This window comes from Ricinus communis, chromosome 3 (assembly GCF_019578655.1).
Source record: "Ricinus communis isolate WT05 ecotype wild-type chromosome 3, ASM1957865v1, whole genome shotgun sequence".
In the NCBI taxonomy this organism is placed as follows: Eukaryota; Viridiplantae; Streptophyta; class Magnoliopsida; order Malpighiales; family Euphorbiaceae; genus Ricinus; species Ricinus communis.
Window position 1 is genome coordinate 32,668,301 of NC_063258.1, and position 21,870 is coordinate 32,690,170.

General features: G+C 36.0%; 4 protein-coding genes across 6 annotated transcripts; 3 read left to right on the plus strand and 1 right to left on the minus strand.

Moving 5' to 3' along the window:
- The first annotated feature begins 6,150 nt into the window (after positions 1-6,150).
- LOC8274153 lies at positions 6,151-6,779 on the plus strand. The gene is made up of 2 exons (XM_048372391.1): positions 6,151-6,438; positions 6,572-6,779. The coding sequence occupies exons 1-2, from the start codon at positions 6,151-6,153 to the stop codon at positions 6,728-6,730; spliced, it is 447 nt and encodes a 148-aa protein (XP_048228348.1). The 3' UTR covers positions 6,731-6,779.
- A 961-nt stretch (positions 6,780-7,740) lies between these two features.
- Positions 7,741-9,348, minus strand: LOC8274152. The gene is made up of 5 exons (XM_002515348.4): positions 9,153-9,348; positions 8,964-9,059; positions 8,731-8,856; positions 8,385-8,424; positions 7,741-8,001 (listed from the first exon to the last, which is right to left on the minus strand). The coding sequence occupies exons 1-5, from the start codon at positions 9,273-9,275 to the stop codon at positions 7,928-7,930; spliced, it is 459 nt and encodes a 152-aa protein (XP_002515394.1). The 5' UTR covers positions 9,276-9,348; the 3' UTR covers positions 7,741-7,927.
- A 76-nt stretch (positions 9,349-9,424) lies between these two features.
- Positions 9,425-12,587, plus strand: LOC8274151 (zinc finger CCCH domain-containing protein 18). 2 transcript variants are annotated; one of them, XM_002515347.4, is made up of 4 exons: positions 9,425-9,647; positions 10,260-10,571; positions 10,889-10,949; positions 11,478-12,587. In XM_002515347.4, exons 1-4 carry the CDS (start codon positions 9,519-9,521, stop codon positions 12,461-12,463), a joined length of 1,488 nt encoding a protein of 495 aa, XP_002515393.2. In that variant the 5' UTR covers positions 9,425-9,518; the 3' UTR covers positions 12,464-12,587. The 2 variants fall into 2 exon arrangements, with proteins under 2 accessions (XP_002515393.2, XP_048227625.1); XM_048371668.1 differs by lacking the exon at positions 10,889-10,949 and having other exon boundaries at positions 10,260-10,497.
- A 141-nt stretch (positions 12,588-12,728) lies between these two features.
- LOC8274150 (dynamin-related protein 3A) lies at positions 12,729-21,726 on the plus strand. Of its 2 annotated transcripts, XR_003078428.2 has the most exons (20): positions 12,729-13,363; positions 13,452-13,734; positions 13,812-13,840; positions 13,959-14,060; positions 14,603-14,671; positions 14,767-14,826; positions 14,958-15,071; positions 15,678-15,726; positions 15,929-16,038; positions 16,242-16,334; positions 16,448-16,540; positions 16,643-16,780; positions 17,440-17,526; positions 17,818-17,916; positions 18,812-18,854; positions 20,385-20,527; positions 20,630-20,773; positions 20,874-20,926; positions 21,026-21,108; positions 21,660-21,726. XR_003078428.2 is itself a non-coding variant. In XM_025156708.2 (19 exons), the coding sequence occupies exons 1-19, from the start codon at positions 12,995-12,997 to the stop codon at positions 21,115-21,117; spliced, it is 2,187 nt and encodes a 728-aa protein (XP_025012476.1). In that variant the 5' UTR covers positions 12,729-12,994. The 2 variants fall into 2 exon arrangements, 1 of the variants encoding a protein (XP_025012476.1); XM_025156708.2 differs by lacking the exon at positions 21,660-21,726 and having other exon boundaries at positions 21,009-21,117.
- Positions 21,727-21,870: the final 144 nt, after the last annotated feature.

The window sequence follows — 21,870 nt, forward strand, 5'->3', positions numbered from 1 at the left end:
TCAAAGGCAATTATAATTAATATCAAGAAGGAATTGTTTCTTTCTTTTTTCCTATATTGAATAAATATTTCAAAGAATATCCAGGCATTGATGTTGGGTTGGTAATCATAGATGTTTCTCCTTCTGCGTGCAATTCCTGAGAGATGCTTGACCTTATGAATTTTGAGGAGAAAGGCCTTATTACCTACAAATAATGATCATGACTTAAGGGGGACAGCTCATTATCTTTTAGGATACACCTGATCTTATCTAGGGAAAAATTTGAAGCAATTATCAATTTTGTTGGGCACAGAAGTTAGTGCAACTTATGGACATATATTGTCTAGGTTGGTTCATTTGATAAGAGATTTTATTATTTAGGTCTAAGATTTTAATTCTAAGCAAATTATACATCTCTCACTTCTAATATAGTTGACATGCTTTTTCATTCACTAAATAAATACTTTATACCTAATCATATTTTAATACAGACACAGCTTAAATATATTATAAAGTAAGTGAAAATCGAACTTAATTGTTAAAAAATAGTCTCATTGACAGCTAATATGCTTCTGATCGATTAAGTAATTATTGTAAGGAATGAAGATTTAGCTAATTATAATGTAATTCACCTCAGGAACAAACCAGAAAGAAACCACAATATACGAGCAGATTGGCTAGGAATTGTCCCTTTGCTTCAATAGCTGAAGCTTATGCCGTCCTAGAGGCAATCAGAACGACCATTACTAGTAATTACCCTCAAGCTATAGGGCTGGATCAAACGAATGAGAAATCTGTGAAGCAAAATTTTAGATAGCACTTTTGCAAATCTAGTATAGTTTTTTAATTTTGACAGTTTCAGTAAACTCTAGCATAATTAAGATCTCGAGTTCGAACATTAGATATATACATGCGTTAAAACTATTAAGGAAGTGCTTTACCACCCGTATATGTCTTATCCGACACACTTTGAGTTAATTCTAAATATATGTAAGGAAAAAAAAAAAAAAGGTGCCGAATTGATTGCATAGTAGGCCCAAATACACGATTTACTAATATGCATAATTGTTTAGGTTAAAAGATGCACCAGACGCATAGTGCTTATTTTGGTGATTTGAGTGGGGGAACTATATTTCATAGCACTTTTATAATCCAATGGTGATTGACCCATGCCACCACATGCATATTTCTGTTAATATGAAAGCTTATTGCTTAGTTAGCTAAATTGGCACTAATTATAATGATTATGTTGTCTTTATATATATATATATATATATATATAATATGATTTTCTCCATTATATTCTATTCATAATTATTGGAATACGTAGAAAATAGTGGTCATTGTGGAAAAGATGAGACCAAGCGTAGCAATCTCGGCAGACATGCACATCATTTTCTCATTGACTCAATTAAAGGTTAAGATAGAGGCCTAACTGTGTTAGAGAAAAATAGGATAACGAGTCATTGACCATTTGAAGCCAAGAAAAGAAAGAAAAAGAAAAGCCCTCTCTACACAAAGCCTTAATTCAAAGACGCGTTTTAATATTGGAAAAATGGAGCCCTATCTTTTACTATTCTCTTTGTTCTTCTTCACCTCCTCATGGTTTACACTTTGTTTTTTTCTTGACAATAAATTCCTTTTCCTTGATGGCTAATTTAGTAGTACTGGTTTAACTCCAATATATCTTTCCATAAATGCTTTTTTTCTTTATTTATAGGAGGTTGAATAAACTGTGATTTATATAATAGGAGTACATTCGCTGTAAAATGTGAAATCTCACCTAATCTAGAAGTGGGGATTTAAAATTAAAGCTTCTATCTCTCAAAAAATAATCGTTCTTACTATTTGAACTAGGCTTCAAGTATCATGAACGTATATTCTTATTCCATCTAAAACGGAAAAGATCAAAGAAAATGATACTTACCTGTTGAAATGAGGTATATTGACTTTTCATCTATTTTTCTTTCTTTTGTAGAAATTTTACATTTTTAATTGTTTTTGAATTAATTAAAACAATGCTACTATCAAATGTATGGTTCTCCAATTAAATTTAACTTTGACCCGGTTCAAAAACCATAAGAAATTTTTTTAAACTCAAGTTTAAAACCAAATTGAATTACAATTACTAATATGATTTAGATAAAAAATGGATTGTTTATCTATATATTTTTATATGTATGGACAAGTTAGGTCATCGAAGTGGCTTCTTATATAAAGGGTTTAGGCAGGTATCCATTAATTAATAAAATAAAACGTAGATTCACTTGAAGTTGGAAGAAGAATACTTAAAAAGGATGATTTGCTGGAGGGTGAGCAGAGCATGACCAAGGAGTCAAAAACCTCAAAACCTTTGCGTTTCGTGATACGTTAGGGAACAGAAGACTTATCATGTTACGCTGAAACAGAAAATACATTTCTCATTGACCAATCAATGCAGACAGAGATAGCCACGTAATTCTAAAACAATAAGGTAGGGACCACTAGACAAACACAACTTCCCTTGTGCGCCGATGAGCCTAATAAGCGAAGAGCTTGTCTGTTGTGTCTCTGGTGCCGTCTACTCACCTGGCAAGCAACTTTCCTTGTATAATCACAGCCGCTTGTATTTATTGATCTAATGGTTGAGTTTTGACAAACCAACGACCGCTATGTTACAAGAAACACTTATTACTACTTTCAAGTGTTCAATTAAATATGTCTGTGGGACCACTGAAGAAGTGTCCAGTGCAAACCATGGTCCCACACACATTTCATGTGGACGCTGACGTACTCTAACATTTCTTCTCTCTCGATTAGGGCAGTGTTTGGAGCTCATCTCTAAACTCATAAATCCAGGTTTTTCTTAAAAGTTCTTTTCATGTAAAAAAGATAAATCGTCAGCAAATTTAAAATTTCTTTGATTTTTTTTCTTTTCAAATAAAAATACTAATCAAATTATTATTTTTAATTAATGCAGATTTTTTCTTTTTATAATAAGGAGAAATTTATGGTATAAATTTCGTTGCATCTGTATGCTCTCATCACTGAAAAAAAGGAATTCATAAGACAAATGATATGAATAAACATTTCTGCATTTAATAATTTTGATAATAATATTCTGATAAAGAAAAGAAAGAAAAAGAAAAAGCCAATGAGATTAATGATTCTGATTTCTTTTCTCTGGATAGTTCTAAGTGGCCTTTTTTAGTTTCTATACTTGAAAAGGCGAAGAGAGCAATAGATTTGTAAAATTAGGCTTTGAGTAGAAAAGGAATGGAAAAGAAAACCTAGTGCAAAGTTATAAAATAAAAAAAAAAAAAAAACCATTTAAAAAGATCACTCCACAACATAGAAACATAGGATCAGACGATTAAAAAGTACAGCGGAGTCGAAACAAAAGAAAGAAAGATATTTGGAGTGATGATTGTTGCAGAGACAAATTCATCATATTTAAAAAGTCAACATTTTAATACACTGTCACAAATAAAAAAAAAACAAATAGAATAACGTTAAGAAAGGTATAATCAAAAGAAAGAAAAAGAAGAAATAATAAATGTCAATCATTATCGGTTTTGGGAAATGGTTGCCATTACCTCCATGAATGTTATTCCCGTTGAAAAATAATTAACCCACAGCCACACTGCTATTCTACACCCATCACCGATCCAACAGCACCACACCAGAAAAAAAATAAAATTGAAATGAAAAATCTGAAGCATGATAGCTAATTACTTTTCTTGTTAAATCTTGAAAAGAGAAAAAAAAAATTTAAAGAAAAATATAGTCTTAAGAGACTGTCTAATTATGGCAAGAATCACGTATATATGGGATGGGATATGATACATGCCTCGATCCAAGAGATAATAAACATACGTGCTTCCTGCACCATTTTTTTCAGGACTTAAAGAACAAGAAAACCACAAAACCGAAAGAAAACCCTAATCTTGATTTCTCCGGCTCGGAGAGCTGAGTGGAAAAAGAGTCAAGAGTTCCGGTGGCTCACCCCCTCTAGGTGTAGTCAACGGCGATGGATGTAAGTAGAACCCTTTTTCTGCTATAGCTTTATCCTCCTCTGAAACTGCTGGGGACGACGGCGATGACGACTGATCAGTGCCGGGGCTTCTGAAAAAGAGTGATTCAGAGGAGAGTGGAGTGACTGGACTGGGGATCGTCGAGCTGACTCGGTGTGGTTTGTGAGAGGAGGTGAGCCCGAGTTTGATTTCGAGTTTTCTGATGGTGTGTCTGCGTTCAAGATGGGAGCTTTGAGGAGACTGGAGTTTCTCGAGAGAGTTACCGGTTCGCTTCTGGAGTCTCTGCTTGAACGGATGAAGTTGGAGATGTCATGGTGTTCATGTGTACTCTTTCCATTTTAGGGAAAGGAGATTGAAGTAAACAGAGGGGATTCAGATGGTGAAGTCTTCTTTTTTGTTTTTTCTTGCTGCTTCTTTTTTCTGAAAGTTTTCTGATGATGGTGTGTCTGCGTTCTTGGAGCTTGAAAAGTGACCGGCGAGGACCTGTGGTTGGGAGAGCTTGGAGAGTGGAGTTATGAAAAGCTTCTGGACAAGGTCTCTGAAAGTGTTTGCATCTGCTTGAACAAAGGTTGACCTGTGTGTGTCAAGTCTTCTTTTTGTTTTCTTGCTGCTTCTTTTTTTCTGAAAGATTTTGAAGAAGGGCCCTGTAAGAGAAAAATGCAATGGTACTGTTTTATGCTTAGAAGCCAATTTTGGAGAGTAAAGGGGTTAGACTTTCCTTGCTTGATATGGGTTTTGGTTATGCACATTGAGAAGTCAGGTTGCTAACCTTAAATGGTAGTTTATGGAGTGGGTTCTATTATGATGACAATAGGGTTTATGTGACAAAATTTCCTTCAACAAAATTTCCTAAAACTGTTTCTGCGGAGATTGAAATCATTAATTCATAACACATCACCTAGAAATCAATTTTTTATACCTGAACTAAATTAAATTGAAGATTTATTTTAATTTTTAAATCTATTGTATAACATGCTTACAGAGCTGTAATTAATTGAACTGGGACAAAATTTCCTTCAACTGTTTCCTGCAAGTTTCCACTACAAACATAATCTTTGATGCTAGATTGCCAATGTGGTTAACAAATCAATAATTTCCTATGACTGACTCTCCATTATTGTATGTAAAAAAGAAAAAAGGAAGCTTTAATTGTACGAAGTAATGCACCCTTCCTTTTCATACTTGACGGTACAAAAAACTGGTATCCATCTAAAAATTTTATTTACTGATAGGGAAAGGTTACTCTTCTCATCATCTGAGCCACTAGCCAGGTATCCATCTAACCGGACCGTATCCATCTAAAAATTCTTATTTTGATAGGGAAAAGGTTACTCTTCTCATCTTGGATTATTGGTTCAATACCGTGATAGTTATCGATGATGTATCGAGGCATTATCAAACACTACAGAAATAGCTTTTAATTAGATGTTACCGGATAGTTATCGAGATTAAGGAGGCATACAGAAATCAAAGAAAAAGGGTATTATCTAATTGAGACTGTTTAGAAAAGCATTTTTCATCTTGTTCTCTTTAAGTTATTTTATTGCAATACCTAGGGTTTAGGTTTCATTTAGGGGCGGGTTTTAAGAGCCACCAACAGCCAGCTCCATGGCCTAGTTTGTGATCTTTCTCAAGATTTTAGGTGTTTATATCTTTAGATATTTTTTTTTTATGTTTATGCCTTGTTTTGATTTTGGTTTTTTGGTACAAGAGTTTTTAGTTTTGGTCTCTACTTGGCCAGTTGCTGTGGTGACATCCACCTGTGTAGCCTGTCGTTGTCCTCTGTCGCCAAATGAATGTAGGCGAGAGAGAGGAAGAGTTGCTGGTGTTCTCGATGGAGTTCGCTGGAAACGGGAGATCCAATTGATCTAGTTCTCTTGCAGAACTTAACGCCAAATGTACTCTGACATTGTTTTGTATATTTTCCTCCTGATTTCGCGAGCTACTGGTGGATATGTGTTCAAGTGAACAATCTAGCTTAAGGTCTGATGGTGTAAGGGTATCTGGTGGCTTCCGATGGATTGGACGATGGTTTCCTGCTTCTTAATAACAGCCATTGTCAGCTGTAGTTCGGCACTTGTTTTACTTGCTTTAGGTCTTTCGGCTTTCTAGTATTAGATTTAGAACCCAACGGAACCCGTCTTCCCATATACTGCCAATGGAACCGAAAACAAATAGAGGGCCCTCTAAATTGCACCGGATCGGATATCGGTCCAGTAAAGGGTTTCCGCCACAAGAAGACTGTCTTAAACCCTTGACATGTGGCAGCCCTGCGATTGTAGCCAATGTATCAACCAATAGAGCACCGATCAATATGGGAGTTGTACCTCGCGGTACAACCACCGCCTTCGCCAGGGTTTGTCGGGTGAGGGCATCAGTGGTGGATTCGTACGAGAGCTCTTCTAATTTCATTAAGCGCATGGAACAAGCTTGGCTAATATCACAGGTCATTGCTGAGTTTATTTTTTCATTCATTTACTTGGTTTTTGGTTTTACGATGGATTATAAGAGTAAATCAACTGCAACTGATATGTGGGTCTATGGTATGATTAATTTTTCAAATTCTGTGATGCTTACAGCAACCAAGACCAGTCGGGTGCACTTCCTGCAACTCAAATGGGCACGTTGACTGTAAATGGTGTGCGGGTACTGGCTTTTTCATTCTTGGTGATAACATTCTTTGCCAAGTCCCTTCCAGAAACACTACCTGTGTCATATGTGCTGGAAAGGTATATTAAAACCTGAAAGAGCTAATTATTGTTTGATTGTTCTTTCCAGTTCTGGATATAATACAAATCTCCAATGGCATGCTAAAATTTCAGTATAACACATAGTTCTCTGTCTTTGTTTTTCAGGGGTCGTGCTGCCAGAAACAGGCTTTCATAATAATATCCACACCGTTACTTCCTGTCACGACATTCGCATCCTTTTTGGAATACATTACTGTGTCATTTACTTTATAGCACAGCCACAGATCATACTGTCTATTAGTGTATTCTTTAATGTCTATTGAACAAGTCAATACATGTCAACACAATCATTAGCCAGATTATTCTTTTTACTGAATTTATTTGTTCTGGATCTCTGTTTTCGCCACACTGATTAATTTTAACTTTGAAAGTCTTTCATCATTGAAGAAAACCTGTGCTTACAGGGCACTTCACCTAAATCTAAACCTATGCTCACAGGCCACTTTACCTAAATCTCAAATTTAGTGTTGTTGGGTGTTCTTTTCTTGCCCAAAAACTTCAAATTTCTCTTCAGTAAATCTTTGAATTGCATGAGTTTACGTGTTTTTCAAGCTAAATGTGGTTAGCTTTTGTGACATTCATATGACCCCTATATCTCCATTTTGATTGATGGAGAGGGCTAAAAAGGGAAAGATGTAATGTTCAAAATATTGAAATCACGGGCTAAGCTCATTCCCTGTCATTGCTTCTGATAGCCCCTGTACGTGCGACTTGAGACACAAAAGACACGGACAGGTGAATGAGCTTAGGTCATAGGATTGCATAAGAATGTTCATCTTCAAGGCAGATTATAACCTCTGAAATAAAGTAAGTTGACTCAAACTCTTGAGGCCCACCGGAACAATCTCAATACAACATCGGAATAGCCTTTGAAGTTATATGAAGGGCTGGTTTACTGTTAAAATACATCATTGCCCAAGTCTTCCACGTTCAGGATGTGAATACCAAAGGGAGGACATCAATGGAATGACAGAATGGTAAAATTCTGCGACTTTACATATTAAATGCAGAAAACTAGCATGACATCAAGAAGTATTTGTAGTAGTCTGTACAAATTTTGTCTCACAATACAGAAAATTACACCTCCAAACAGGCACAATTAGAACTTTAAACTGAATGCAGAGTCCTCTTCCAACAATGTTTCAAAGGAGCATAACTGAAGAATCTTATAGTCAACAAGGCTATTCAATTACTGTGAACTATAGCTGAGAAGAGTAAATTGTTTATATCCTCTGATTCTGAATTCTGCCCTTCATCCCCTGCATCAGTAAAACAAGATTCCTTATAATTCACATATGCGCAACATACACACTTATCCTATGAGCATTCCAGAAAACACTATTAGTTTGTAACTTCTTTTTTTTTTCTTCTTCCTGCCAATATCCATCTGCTTCAATTCCGTACCACAACTATTTCCATATCCACCAATCATACAGAGACCCGACGCACACTATACTTACTTTCATCAGCTACACAACATAATCAGAACCTTTGATAAGATAATAACATCAAATTCGAAACTTATAAAGTCATCTCGCAGGAAGCATCTACACGCTTTCCGGCACTAATAATGAACCTCCAGGTCCTCCACCTTGAATATGCAGTAAAGAGAAAAGCCCTCCCACCACTAATTAATTCTTACCTGTTCTTGATCTGACCTGAGCTGTCCACTCGTCAATTATCTAAAAAAAAGTAATAAACAAAGAAAGGTAAGATTGGTACTTCAAGAAAATTGTGTGTAAGATTAAGCGGGTTAGTGAATAATGAATAGCGATGAAGCAAAGAAGGTATTGACATTTAGCTGTGTAGGCTTTATAATGGCTAAAGAAAAGCTACCCAGCACATCCAAGATGGGTATTAATTATCCAAAGCCTTACAATTTCTTTTGGTTGCTTGCTGGCAAATGGTGCAAACGCTTGCGCATCATTTGGAAAAATATGCAACCAGTAGTATAACAACAAAATAAATATGTGTAAAACTCAACAAACCTGGTTGAAATTAGCAAATGCAGGATCCTCATCAACAGTAGTGAGAGGAATGCGCACAGATGCCTGCATTCGCTGTATTTGATTTCTATTCCCAACAAGACTTGTGCGAGCTTTATCAATCAAATCCTACACACACACAAGATCTATACACATAATACATAGTGTCTCAAGATGCAAGAATTCAGTTCTGTTCTATTTAGTATGTTTGGAAAGGTCTGAATTCAATAGAGTACCTGTTTGGCAGCAAGAAGCTCGCCGCACTGTTCTTTCAATATAGAAAGATCCTCTTGTATCTTCTTTATTCTATTGACTAACTTCATAGGATTTGCCTGCAGTTTTAAAAAACAAACCCTAATTAAAGACACTCGAGTAAACTAAAATCAAATTCAGCACTTTGATTGAGAGATGAAAATTTTGCAAACATTATCGGGATAAACTTGTTGAAACTCCTTCTCGAGCTTTAATTGAACCAAAATAAGGTCATGATTTGCCTTTTTTAACAGATTCACCACATTATCTGCTGCTTGGTGACTGTGATGCCCCATTTCCCCCCTTTCTAGGGTTTCACTGCACTCGATTTTTATGCTTTGTTTTGCTTAAGCCGCGCCAAAAATACTTGTTTTTTATTTTGGAATTTTTTGGGCGTTATATAGTAAACGCCAGGTCGTTTTAGTGAATTTATATAAATTGGCATGCATTTATTACTTTAAAATGCGTTTACAAAACGACGAAGCAAAATAGACTAACAAGACAGAGAGAAGGTGGGAGAAACATTGATCTCAAAGAAGATGGCGAGCGAAGAAGAAGAGAGAGCGCTAGAGAAACAGCTAGAGCTACAGTTAGAGGAACAGAAAGACTCACTTGCTGCCTTGAATGATGCTCTCGCCTCTGACCCCTCTAATCACGAGCTTCTCTCCGTATATTTTCTCTTCTTATCTCTTTAATTTTTTGATTTGTTTGCTTCCCTAATTGAAGGCTAGGGTTATCAAAATATCCAATCTGATTTTGGTAAATATGCGAATGTGTTGCCCAATTGAAAAGATTCAAAACTTCAGGTTAATCTTTTTTATACGAATTATGCTGTGATATTTCTGTTAAAGGCTTCATGGTTGCAAAACGCTAACCAGGTTTTACTATCAAATTGTTAACTTTCTAACATGAACATATATAAATTTATGTGGAAATTTGTTATCAATGGATGTGTAAGAAGTTCTATCTGTTGGAATGGGGGTCCTCATTATCTGGTTGGTATTGGATTCCTGCAAAGTAGAGAAAATAACTGCGGGGAAGCAATCTTGCTGGGGTATCTAATGCTCAAGTTAGTTCTTTGCCAAAATGAGTATTCTACAACAGAGAGAAAACTGAGGGAAAGAGGAGCACAAGCATTTCTCTCCATTGATTGCCCCCAAATCTACCTTAGTTAATAAGTTGGGGTCAGAGTTGTATTTCAAATGGTCTTGTATTATGTTTATGTGAAGATTTTTTGCAGTAGTTCCATCAGTTGATTGGTAGGAACTTGTCTCTTTTAGGTTCAAGAGGAGCTTGTTCAGGCAATTAAAGATGCAGAGGATGGACTCCTGCATCTAAAGCGTGCACGTTTATTACGAGAAGTTGATTCTGCACTACATGATTCCAAGGATACTGGTAATGATGTCAAAATAGAGCCTCTTGATTCAGATGAGGTTGGAGCAGAACCTCTGGAGGAGCACAGTCACTCTGTTGGATCAAAGTGTAGATTCCGCCACAATGATGGACGTTGGTATAATGGTAAGATTATTGAGCTGGAAGGTTCTACTAATGCGAAGATTGCTTTCCTCACCCCTACATCAGAAAATATGTTGGTGGGTCACTTTTCTGCTTTTCTATCTATTTGTAGATCAAGTTGATTTCTTATTTTCTTGGGGAAGATCTTGTTTGGTTTTACTGTTTCTTTTTTCCTTTACTTCCCCGTATATCTCGTTTGCATGGAAGACCTCAAGTGTTTGTTTGCCTTTGCCGTAAAGGCAAAAACTAATTGCAAAATTCTGCTATACTCCACTTAATGTTACTATTTGGTTGAATAATGTTAATGTTTTGATATTTCTTTGAGCCAGTTTATAAAGTACAAACCGATGGTTTATAATAGTCATTGTACTAATGTTAGATCACCTAAGTGCAGACATGCAAGTTTTTTCTGCAACAACGATGTCGATTTGGTACTAATTGCCGCTTATCTCATGGTATGTTGCAATAACTTCCACTTTGTGGACCAGTAAGCACAAGATATTTCATGAACATTTTATTTTCGTACTTCTGTTTTTCCACAATTTGGGGATGTTTGATAAAGGTATTGCCAGCATTATCCTGGAAAGCAACTGTTATAGAATAATAATGGAGGGCATTTTATTTAGTTCTTGGTTCTTCAAACTGGAAAAGGGTATTTGGTACTGATTTTATCTCTTCATTTGTGCTTGAGTTGCTCTTTGATTTTAATTTTGTATTCACAAGACAGGAGAAATTAGGTAAATTGAGATTGTTTCCTACTGCTATGTGCTTTCAACATATCAATCTGCTAATTCTGAATACTTATTCCTTCTAAGCCTCTTCCTCTGTGTTCATCACTGTGTCAGCACAAACCTTCCATTTCTTTCCCATTTTTTTCCGTTATATTCCCTGAAAATGTATGTAATGCTACCAGTTTCATATGTATATACATCATTTGCTCAAATTCTCAGGATCCTAGAGTTGACATGGGTTTGTGCATGCAGGGGTTGATGTACCATTATCTTCTCTGAGGACTTATATTCCAACAATGTGGGATCAGTCAATGGTGGGATCCAGTATTTGGGCAGTATCGGATAGTAATGCTGGCATTTGGAGGGAGGCTGAACTTGAATCTTGGGATGATAAGCTCAGAGTAGGGAAGGTTGTTTTTCGTGACGATGGAAGCTCTGCTGAACTTGAGAGTGACTCAATGAATTTGTCTGAGCATGCTTTAAGGAGCGATGAAGAAGAAAGTCATTCAAGCTCAGAACAATCTGATTCTAGCGATTACGAAGAAGAGAGCGCACAAGGTTTAGGATTTCTTGAGAGTAGCACTCTACAAAGAGGCATACAAACAGAAACTGCCATATTTGCAAGGTGGGAGAATCACACTCGGGGCATAGCTTCTAAGATGATGGCAAACATGGGTTATCGCGATGGGATGGGTTTAGGTGCATCTGGGCAGGGAATGGTAGATCCCATTTCTGTGAAGGTCCTCCCACCAAAGCAATCACTTGATCATGCTTTACAATCCCAAAAAGAAGAAGAAATCAGAGAAAATCATGGGAAGAAACGAAGCAGAGGTGGGAAGAGAAAACGTGAAAAGAAGTTGGCTGCATTGGCTAAAGAAGCTAAAGAAGAGGAGGAAATGAATCCAGATGTTTTTAGTCTCATCAATATTCAACTGGCTAAGCATAATGAAGCTCTGAATGGTGGATCGAAAACTAAGCAGCATCATAACAAAGTCTCAAAGAAAGTTGACAGAAGAGTTCTCATAGCTTATGATGATGAGATGAAGGAGTTAAGATTGCGGGCAGAAAAGCTCGAAGAGATGGCAAGTAGAAACAAAAAGGAGAAAGTGGTCTATGAAGCTGCAATGAGGAAGTTGAATGAAACTCGCAAAGCTTTAGCCGAAGCTGAGGCAGCTCACGCTTCTGCGTCAAATGCAGTTGTCAGCAAAGAAAAAGAGAAGAAATGGCTCAAGTTTTGAGCTATCCTTTATAGTATTATATTATTCATGAATATGTAATGCATTTTAACGTGTGATCTTTGCAGAGATCATTTGGAAAATCGAATATAGAGTTCTAATACAAACTTCTCCATTGACCTCATTACATATCTGTATCCTTAAAGAAAATTTTTGTAAAGAATCTGACATCCATTATTTGGTCGCCATCTCAGGAGAATAATTAGAACAAAAAAAAAAAAAAAAAGCGACGGGAAGATAACTTTTTGTGAGGGATAAAGCCTTTTACGTTGTCGCTTAAAGTCGGAATAGTGGGTCCCACAGTTCTCCAATGGTCCAACCTTAATTTGGTCTTTCTTCCTCCCCAAGAAGTTTTACTTCTACCTGAGTGATTCTCTCTTAAATTCTCTATTTCAAGCTTCGGCTATAAGTTCTCAAATTAATAATTGAACTTCTGCTTCACGCATTTAGCTTTTTAATAATTTTTTTCACAGTTAAAACCCTACTTCTCATCACCAATTCACTAACTTATTTTCCCTCTGTTACACTACAACAATGGGAGAGGACGCAGATAATGGAGACGGCAATAGAAAGCCGGTTTCGACAATCGGTTCATCAGTAATTCCAATAATACACAAACTTCAGGACATTATATCACCAATTAGCGACGAATTAACTAAACTGTCACTGCCGAAGGTGGCTGTGATAGGCAGCCAAAGCAGCGGCAAGTCTAGTGTACTCGAAGCTCTTGTCGGCCGCGACTTCCTTCCACGTGGCTGTGATATTTGTACTCGCAGACCGCTTGTTTTGATGCTTGAGAACTCTTTAAAAACTCCTGATGATAGCATCGCTGAGTTCGGCGAGTTTCGTCATTTACCTGGAAAACGTTTCTATGATTTCTCCAAAATCCGTGACGAGATTCAGGTTATATATTAAAAATAATTTGATCGATTTTGCTAAAAATTGATTGTATTATAATTTCATTTTACTTTTTGTTTTTGGGTTAGTGTAGGCTGAGACTGAAAGAGAAGCAGGAAATAACAAAGGAGTTTCGGATAAACAAATCAGGTTAAAGATTTATTCTCCAAATGTACTTAATATGACACTCGTGGATTTACCTGGAATTACTAAGGTTCCTGTAGGAGATCAACCTACTGATATAGAAGCAAGAATTAGGAAGATGATAGCAGCTCATATTAGTCAAGAAAACTGTATTATATTAGCAGTTACTCCGGCTAATTCAGATTTAGCTACTTCTGATGCTCTTCAGATGGCTAGAGAAGCTGATCCTAATGGTATTTGGCTTTTTCTTTATGATACATTGTACTAGAATGTTGATTTTTAGGTACTCATTTTTATTTATTTTTGGCAGGTTCTCGGACAATTGGAGTAATCACAAAGGTGTTTGGCGTTCTTGTTGTTGATTGGTTATAAGAAGTTGGCTTTATTTACCCTATTTCCCTCAGCATCTTGATCATTGGCATGAGTAACAATATATTGTTTGTTCTTTATTATGTAGCTTGATATAATGGACAGAGGAACTGATGCATGTAATTTTCTTCTTGGAAAAGTTGTCCCACTACGTCTCGGTTATATTGGTGTTGTGAATCGCAGCCAAGAGGTCTGAATTGTAAAAAGTTTTTTTTGGTAAATTTTACTAAATGCTATTATCTCTACAGTTATAAAGGTTTCTTTTCTTTTTTTCATTTCAACTAGTAATTCACATTGGCTTTATACACGACTGACAATCGGGAAAGTAGGAAAACATGGCCTCATGACCGTTGATCTTTTAAGTATATATTGTGTTTGCTGGAATCTTTTGTACAAATGATTTTAATTGAATGAGATAGCTAAGGTGGGTTAATAATTAAACAGAATTTTCTCGTTGGAAGATCACATTTCACGCTAATTTGGACTTAATTCTCTTGTCTATTAATTTTCATTTCCATGCTTTGTTTGGGCAATAGATAATGTGCAATTCTTGTAATTTTGTTTTCAACTTTGAAAATAGAACTAGAAATTGAATAAATCGCTGGATAAGAAAATGATGTACCATTTTTTTTTATCATTTTCTCTAAAACCATTGATTTCTTGCTTCCTGTCAATTAGCATTCAAGTCATAGTGCTATGTAGCTTGATTATTTGCATGTCAATGCATTATAGGATATTAACTACAACCGGAGTATTCGAGATGCACTTGCACGGGAAGAGCGATTCTTCAGTGTCCATCCTGTACTTTTCTCCTCCAAAGAATTTTTGTTACATTGTTATGTATACTCGGGTGATTTTGACAGTTTTAAATTTGCTTGATGGCACGCTTGCTGAAGGTGTATAATGTTCTCTCTGATCGATGCGGAATACCCCAGTTAGCAAAGAAGCTGAATCAGGTGGTTCTCATGTAATCTTGTACATATTTTCTTCTTTGTTTGAACATCTGAGATGCAAGTGAAAATCTGCATTTCTTATTTATATTATATCTGATGTATGTATGTGGTGGTTGTTGGCTTTTATATATCAGATCCTGGAGCAGCATATTAGAATGGTTCTTCCACATTTGAAGGCTGAGCTGAACTTACGTATGACTACTGTGTTTAACGAGCTAAGCACGTACGGTGAAGTCATGGAGTCAAAAGTATGTGAATTATTTAGCATGATTATCTGTGTCAGTTTTAATATTTTTCAGCAGTATCAGCAATTTCTTAGTGGTATAATTCATCCTGGATAGTCAGATGTGTCTTTGCATTTTGGTGGAATGCCATCGAACTGTGTTACAGCAAGAATCATTTTAAATTAGAAGTATAGTTTCTTTCTGTGCTCAATATCTATAATTTGAACTTTTTAATGGATTGTGGAAAGAGGAAGTCTGAATCACAGTTATTGTCTTAACTGTATGCTGGCAACTTTTTTCTGACTTTCTCATGATATCTGGGGAATATTAGTTAAAATAACCGATTTAATTGTTTCACTCATCAATTATAGTTTGGTTGTCTTGCTTGAGTAACTAATATATAATTCTATATCGCCTAAAGGCTTAGTCATTTCTTGCTACACGTATATAGATACTCACAGCTTGCTCCTGATATATGTGTATGTCATGCACTCATATTAATATGATTGTTCATGGGATTACGGGGATGTGCATGTCTATACCATTATGGATAATATAGGAGAATTTGCATAAATATATTTCAAAATTTATTTTTCTAATGATATTTCCTTTTACATTGTCATTATCTAGGCAGACCAAGGAGTGATTCTATTGAACATCCTCAAAAGATACTGTGAAGGTGGGATTTCATTTTGTAAATCCCTGATAATTAACTAATATACACGGTGCATGTTCTATACCTGGAAAAAAGTTATGTTCTTTTTCATTTGAAGTGCACAATCGGTGTTTCTTTCAATCTAATACCTGTTTCTTCATCCATTTTCATTTGTTTATTAATGTTGATGATGTCTCCTTATGGTTTCTTGCTAATTATTCAACAGCTTTTACTGCAATGGTGGATGGAAAAGGTCAGGAGATGTCAACTAAAGAGCTGTGTGGGGGAGCCAGGATCCACTACATTTTTCAGTCAATTTTTGTAAAGAGCTTGGAGGTGTGAAACTTATTTCCAGCAAAGAATCTATATTATATTTGCTATCTTTGATTTTTTTTTTATTTTGAGCCAGATGGAATCCTTATGCCCATTTCCTATTGCTTTCTTTCATGCCATCTTCTTATGTGAAAGGATAATTCTATCTTTTGCTCTTTTGTTTGTTGAAAATTCCATTCCCTTTTAACTGTTTAGAGTTTTGTTAGGAAGTGGATCCTTGTGAAGGTTTAACTGATGATGATATTCGGACGGCAATTCAGAATTCTACTGGTCCCAGAAATGCTCTTTTTGTGCCAGAGGTCAGCATTGATGGTTGTATGGTGATCTGTATATCTTGAATCTTCCTGGTGCTGGTCCTAATATCTTGGTTATGCAGCATGTGAATTGACCAGTTCTGAAACTGATGTTTTAGGTTCCATTTGAAGTTCTGGTGAGAAGACAAATAGCGCAATTGTTAGACCCTAGCCTCCAGTGTCTTATATTTGTATATGATGAACTAATGAAGGTTAGAAATATGACATCTTTGGTGCTTAGAAGCTGTAGCGTGATTTTATTGTCATTATGATTTTTGTTAGTGGATGATTTTAGATAAATATGTTCACCATAGATGAGCCAATCTTGTCAAGCAACTGAGTTTCGGAGATATCCATATCTGAAAAGGCGCTTAGATGAAGTGATGCGGAAGTTTTTTCGCAGTGGTGAAAGACCAGCTGAGAGTATGATAAGAAACATTATTGAGATGGAGGTATTTCTTGTTGTCTTCCCCCACTTTTTCCTCTTTCATACTTCTTTATCCTGAATAGCGCAATAGCATAAAGACATCATTGGGAAATTTTCTTTATCAAGCTCCATATTCTACTTGTTTCTTACTGAAATCAAAATGAGTTTTTTTAATATTTTATTCAGAAGATGAAATCGAAATTTCTTTATCCTATCTGGAACTGGATGATACCAGAACTGGAACCAAACCATCTATCTATTGTTAAGTTCCGGTGGACAGGAGATCGGTCCGGTTCCAGTTCTCAACTGGAGCCATGCTTAGTTTCAATTTCAACCTCCCTTTACAAGACTCTTAAGATATGATACAACAAATTTTATGTGCGGTATGTCTAGTTGTACATAAAGCTGAATGGCTTTTGTAGCTCTCATAATAGAAGGCCATCTTTCTGTTGGATATATAATTGTTAGTGTATTGATGCACCTAGAACTCTTATGGGTTTTAATGCAACCAAATTCACAGGTGGGCTCAGATATGAGTTATTAACCCACTATTTCATCTGGTAGATGTCTTGGGTTAATCATCCAGTAGGCTTAGCATTTTTTTCATTATTCATGAACTTCTATTTGCTTTGCATTATTATATTGGAATTAAGAGCTGATTTGCATTTCCTTCTCATGATTCAGATGGATTATATAAATTCTTCCCATCCAAATTTTATAGGTGGGAACAGAGCTGTTGAACTAGCCATGCAGCAAGTGAAATCAATACAGGTATTAGCCATTTAGGATCGATATCATCCCTTTGATTTCAACTGATGTAGAATTCTTTGATTTCTGTTCATTTGGATTCTTTGTCTGGTTACTGAATTGTAAATCCAATTGTGACTATAGATCAGGATCATCTATATTCAGAATACAGAATAGACACATAAGTGGACGTGCATCCAGGATTCTCTTTTCAATGTTAGATCATTATGGATTCTAGAGGTTAATACCATTGCATATTTGGGCTTATTTGAGCCCATGTTAATACTCATTTATTTCTTCATCCTCTTGATTCAGGATAATATTGGTGTTGAAAAGTTATCAACCCCTGAGAAAGGAAAGGGATCCCGGGCTGTTCTTGCTAGGTCGGTTGCTAATGGCGTTACACATAATCAGGTGATTAATTATTTGGGATTAAAGCTTTTTCAGAAAGATGATTTGTCAGTTGAGAATTAAGTTCCTTATGAACAAAGTGGAGAATGTTTACTCTGAAAGGAGAAGGATATTGTAATTTGATTGAAGGATTCTTAAAAGTTTAATTAATCAATAAAGTTACACCCATACATATATATATATATATATATATATATATATATACACACACTATACACACACACACACACACACACACACACACACTACATACAATCCTAATTATTTAAGGACTCCTAATTAAACTAATCTTCTAATTGCTATACACAATTCCATATCATATACAACATCTATAACACTCCCCCTCAAGCTGTCTAGCTTGTTACAGAGATAATCAACTCGAGTCCTATAAAGAGCCTTCGTGAAGATATCTCTCAGTTGTTCTCTTGTCTTCACATAACCCGTAAAAATCAAACCTTGCTGAATCTTTTCACGAATGAAATGACAATCAATCTCGATATGCTTAGTTCGTTTATGAAATACAGGATTGGACGAAATGTGGAGAGCAGCTTGGTTGTCACAATACAACTTTGCTGGTACTGAAGTTTTAAGGCCTACTTCAGACAAAAGCTGATATATCCATATTATTTCACACACAGACTTGACCATAGCTCTGTGCTTTGATACCATGTAATTTGATTGATGGATTCTTAAAAGATTAATTAATCAATAAAGTTACGCCCATATATATATACACTGCATAAAATCCTAATTATTTAAGGACTCCTAATTAAACTAATCTTCTAATTGCTATACACAATCCTATTTGATATACAACATCTGTAACAGATATCAAAGTGCTTCAAGGTAGATTTTCAAGTTTTCAACTGCATTTTGTAACTTCATGCTTGATATTTAGCAGGGAAGTCATCTCCAGTCAAATAACGAGAAAGCACCAGCAGGTAATTTCTTGGTTGATAATCAGCTACACCTGCTAATTAAAGCACCATCATGTATGTTAGATAAGCAATTAGTTGAAGATTTTCTGCAGTCTGTCTGTGTTATTCTTTGTTTGGCTGCTGCTTGGTTGGGTTAGTGGTGGTTGTAAATGCGGAAATGAAATAGAACTTAGCTGGGTTTGAGCTAAAGTTCTTATAAACTGAGCTAAATCTGAGCTCAAGTTCTTAAGAAATATGGAAATGATGAAGAGAAATTGAGAGGAAATGGTTGGAAAATATGTTTTTTTTTTTTTCCTTATATTTTCAGCCTTTAACATTTGATTTAAATAGAGAAGGAGATTACAAAAGTTGTAGTTCCCAATGCCACTAACATAGGAACTTGTACAAAGTCAAATAAGAAATTAAATACTACATGGGGACTTACAAGCTAGTAGTTCCCAATGCCACTAACATAGGAACTTGTACAAAGTCAAACAAGAAATTAATACTACATGGGGACTTACAAGCTATGGAAAACTGCTGGAAACCATGTGCTTGTTTCCAAGACAAGCTCACATGTTCCAACAGTGGTGTTATGTGCTATTGAGATGCAACCATCGGAAGCTTCGTTTGTCTTCCCATGCATATGCATCAATTCAAGCTTAAACTGATTTCACTAACATAATTAGGATTCCACCAAAATCTTGCCAAGGATCATAGACTCCATGCATGTGTATTTATGGCCCTGTTTTTGGGATCGGGTTATGGGTCTATGATTCACCACATGGTCAAAAGAAGGTGAAGAGTGTTTGCTGGAATTTCTATCTTTTTAACCTATGTTGTTTTTCATTTGAGGGCTCAGAGAGAACTCCACGATCTTTGAACTTTAGGAGTTCACGACCTGGAAGAAATTTCTGCTTGTTTAATTCCATAAGAGAATAATATTTAAATAGTTACAAGAGAGAGTAAGCCAGCCTCTAACCCTTAAATTCTACTTGCCATAAAGACAAACAATTAAGGAAACTTATATTGTAACATGCATGTTTGCCTGTGCATGACTGCAATGTATAATTTTTCTTCTCAAATGAAGCGCATGCTCACTTATGGATGGGGCAACCAAGTTAAGGAGATGTATTTTGTCCATATAAACAGATTGAAGTTTTAATTAGAAGGATTAATTTTTCTGTTGTACATGAGCTAATTTTGTGTCACCTAGATCAACAAGCGATGTTCTTGCATGACTTAAAACTGTTGTTTGTATTGATCATGCATTCTGTCTATTTTTTAAAATATCTTGCCTGTTCTTTCCAAGATTGTTATTCCATTGTGGTTCACCAGAGTTCAATTTAGGAAATCCTGACTTTATAGAAATTTTAGTGTCAATATGTAGTGATTTATACAGAGGGAATATATTTAATTGGATGGAAGTGGAATATTTATTTACTTAAGATGTATACAAATAGGAAATATAGGATGACCATGACCATCCGATAGATTGGCAAGGGTTCTTAGATTTCCTATCAAATAAGCTAATTTTAGCAGTTTTTTATCTAGGCCGTAATTCATCTACAAGGGGCTGGGGTATTTCATCGATATTTGGAAGCATGGCATCGTCTGGAATGAATTCAATCAGCAGATCTCTTGATGAAACTTTCCATGATACAGAGCATTCATCCTCCACAATCCAATTAAGAGAGGTGATAGTATGCTATGGAAAGACCTCGGTCTCTATATCCATTTGTGATTTGTCTTTTGTTTAACATTTGAAATCTGCTGTTCTTGTTGATGGGGTAATTTAGCCTCCATCCATCCTGAGGCCACCAGAACTGACAGAGCAAGGAGCAGTGGAAATAATTGTAACCAAATTGCTTTTGCGGTCTTACTACGATATTGTCCGAAAGAACATTCAAGACCTAGTTCCAAAAGCCATTATGCACTTTTTGGTAATTTTATCATCTTTTCTTTGAATTTATCCAGCTTTATGGGAGGGTCATTTAATAACTTTTTCTATAGCGTTGGTAATCAATCTTCTGCATGCTCTAGGTCAATTATACAAAGAGGGAACTGCATAACACCTTCATACAGAAACTGTACAGGTACTCTTATTACATTTTTCAAGATAGTTTGACTTTATCATGGTAAGTTATGTTGAAGTCCATGAATTTACCGTTAAACCAGGGAAAGCCTTTTTGAAGAGCTTTTGCAGGAGCAGGATGAGGTGATCGCAAAAAGAAAACATGCAAGAGAAGTTTTCCATGTTTTGCAACAAGCAGTACAGGTTAGTTGAAGTTGTAGCCATTTACTTGTTATAGTTTAATTCATCTGTGAAGGAAAGCTGGAGACATGTTGGTGACCTGCTACCACTTTACCTTCCATTGGCTTTTCCCTGTGGCCCTCCACCCCACACCACAGCACCCAGCCACATCTTTTGTTTCCGTTCTTTTTAATAGAGGGATTGTTAAGTGAATTATCAAAACTTCTTGTGTCAGAAACCCAAGGAAGATTATATGATGACAAATAAAATTATAATCACCATACATTTGACTGGATATTCTCTTTGGTTTATGGGTTACTGGTATCCACTTTTGGGTTCCTTTTGTTGCCATATCTCTAGCATTGCCTTTCTTTTCTCTCTCTCTCTCTCTCTCTCTCTCTGTCTCTGATGTTAAACTTTTTATTCCGCTTTTTGGGTTCCTTTTGTTGAATCATCTCATGTTGCACTGACACTGGTAAAGGTTGAGGCCATATCATCTGATAGAATCTGATGTTCTTTGTATCATCTCCGCATACCTCAAGAATACCGGCTCTACCACAATGCCACCTGTGCAGACACTTGATGAGGTTGAATCTGATGTATCATCTCGATGTTCATATTCAAGTGTGGATACCGGCTCTATTATCATCTGTGGAACACCAAAATCCACTCTAGATCTGGATGAGTAAAACAGGTCATCTCACATATTATCATCTGTGAACACCAAAATCCCTAGATTATATTACTCGGATGAGCAATCATTGCCTGTGAACTCAAATGGATTGT

Coding starts and splice junctions, on each gene's coding strand:
- LOC8274153 (XM_048372391.1), top strand. CDS start 6,151: ATGGAACCGAAAACAAATAGAGGGCCCTCTAAATTGCACCGGATCGGA. Junction 6,439..6,571: donor AAGCTTGGCTAATATCACAG/GTCATTGCTGAG, acceptor TGATGCTTACAG/CAACCAAGACCAGTCGGGTG.
- LOC8274152 (XM_002515348.4), bottom strand. CDS start 9,275: ATGGGGCATCACAGTCACCAAGCAGCAGATAATGTGGTGAATCTGTTA. Junction 9,060..9,152: donor AACAAGTTTATCCCGATAAT/GTTTGCAAAATT, acceptor TTAAAACTGCAG/GCAAATCCTATGAAGTTAGT. Junction 8,857..8,963: donor AGCTTCTTGCTGCCAAACAG/GTACTCTATTGA, acceptor GTGTGTGTGTAG/GATTTGATTGATAAAGCTCG.
- LOC8274151 (XM_002515347.4), top strand. CDS start 9,519: ATGGCGAGCGAAGAAGAAGAGAGAGCGCTAGAGAAACAGCTAGAGCTA. Junction 10,572..10,888: donor CTACATCAGAAAATATGTTG/GTGGGTCACTTT, acceptor ACCTAAGTGCAG/ACATGCAAGTTTTTTCTGCA. Junction 10,950..11,477: donor TAATTGCCGCTTATCTCATG/GTATGTTGCAAT, acceptor TTGTGCATGCAG/GGGTTGATGTACCATTATCT.
- LOC8274150 (XM_025156708.2), top strand. CDS start 12,995: ATGGGAGAGGACGCAGATAATGGAGACGGCAATAGAAAGCCGGTTTCG. Junction 15,727..15,928: donor CCTCAAAAGATACTGTGAAG/GTGGGATTTCAT, acceptor ATTATTCAACAG/CTTTTACTGCAATGGTGGAT. Junction 18,855..20,384: donor TAACGAGAAAGCACCAGCAG/GTAATTTCTTGG, acceptor TTTTTTATCTAG/GCCGTAATTCATCTACAAGG.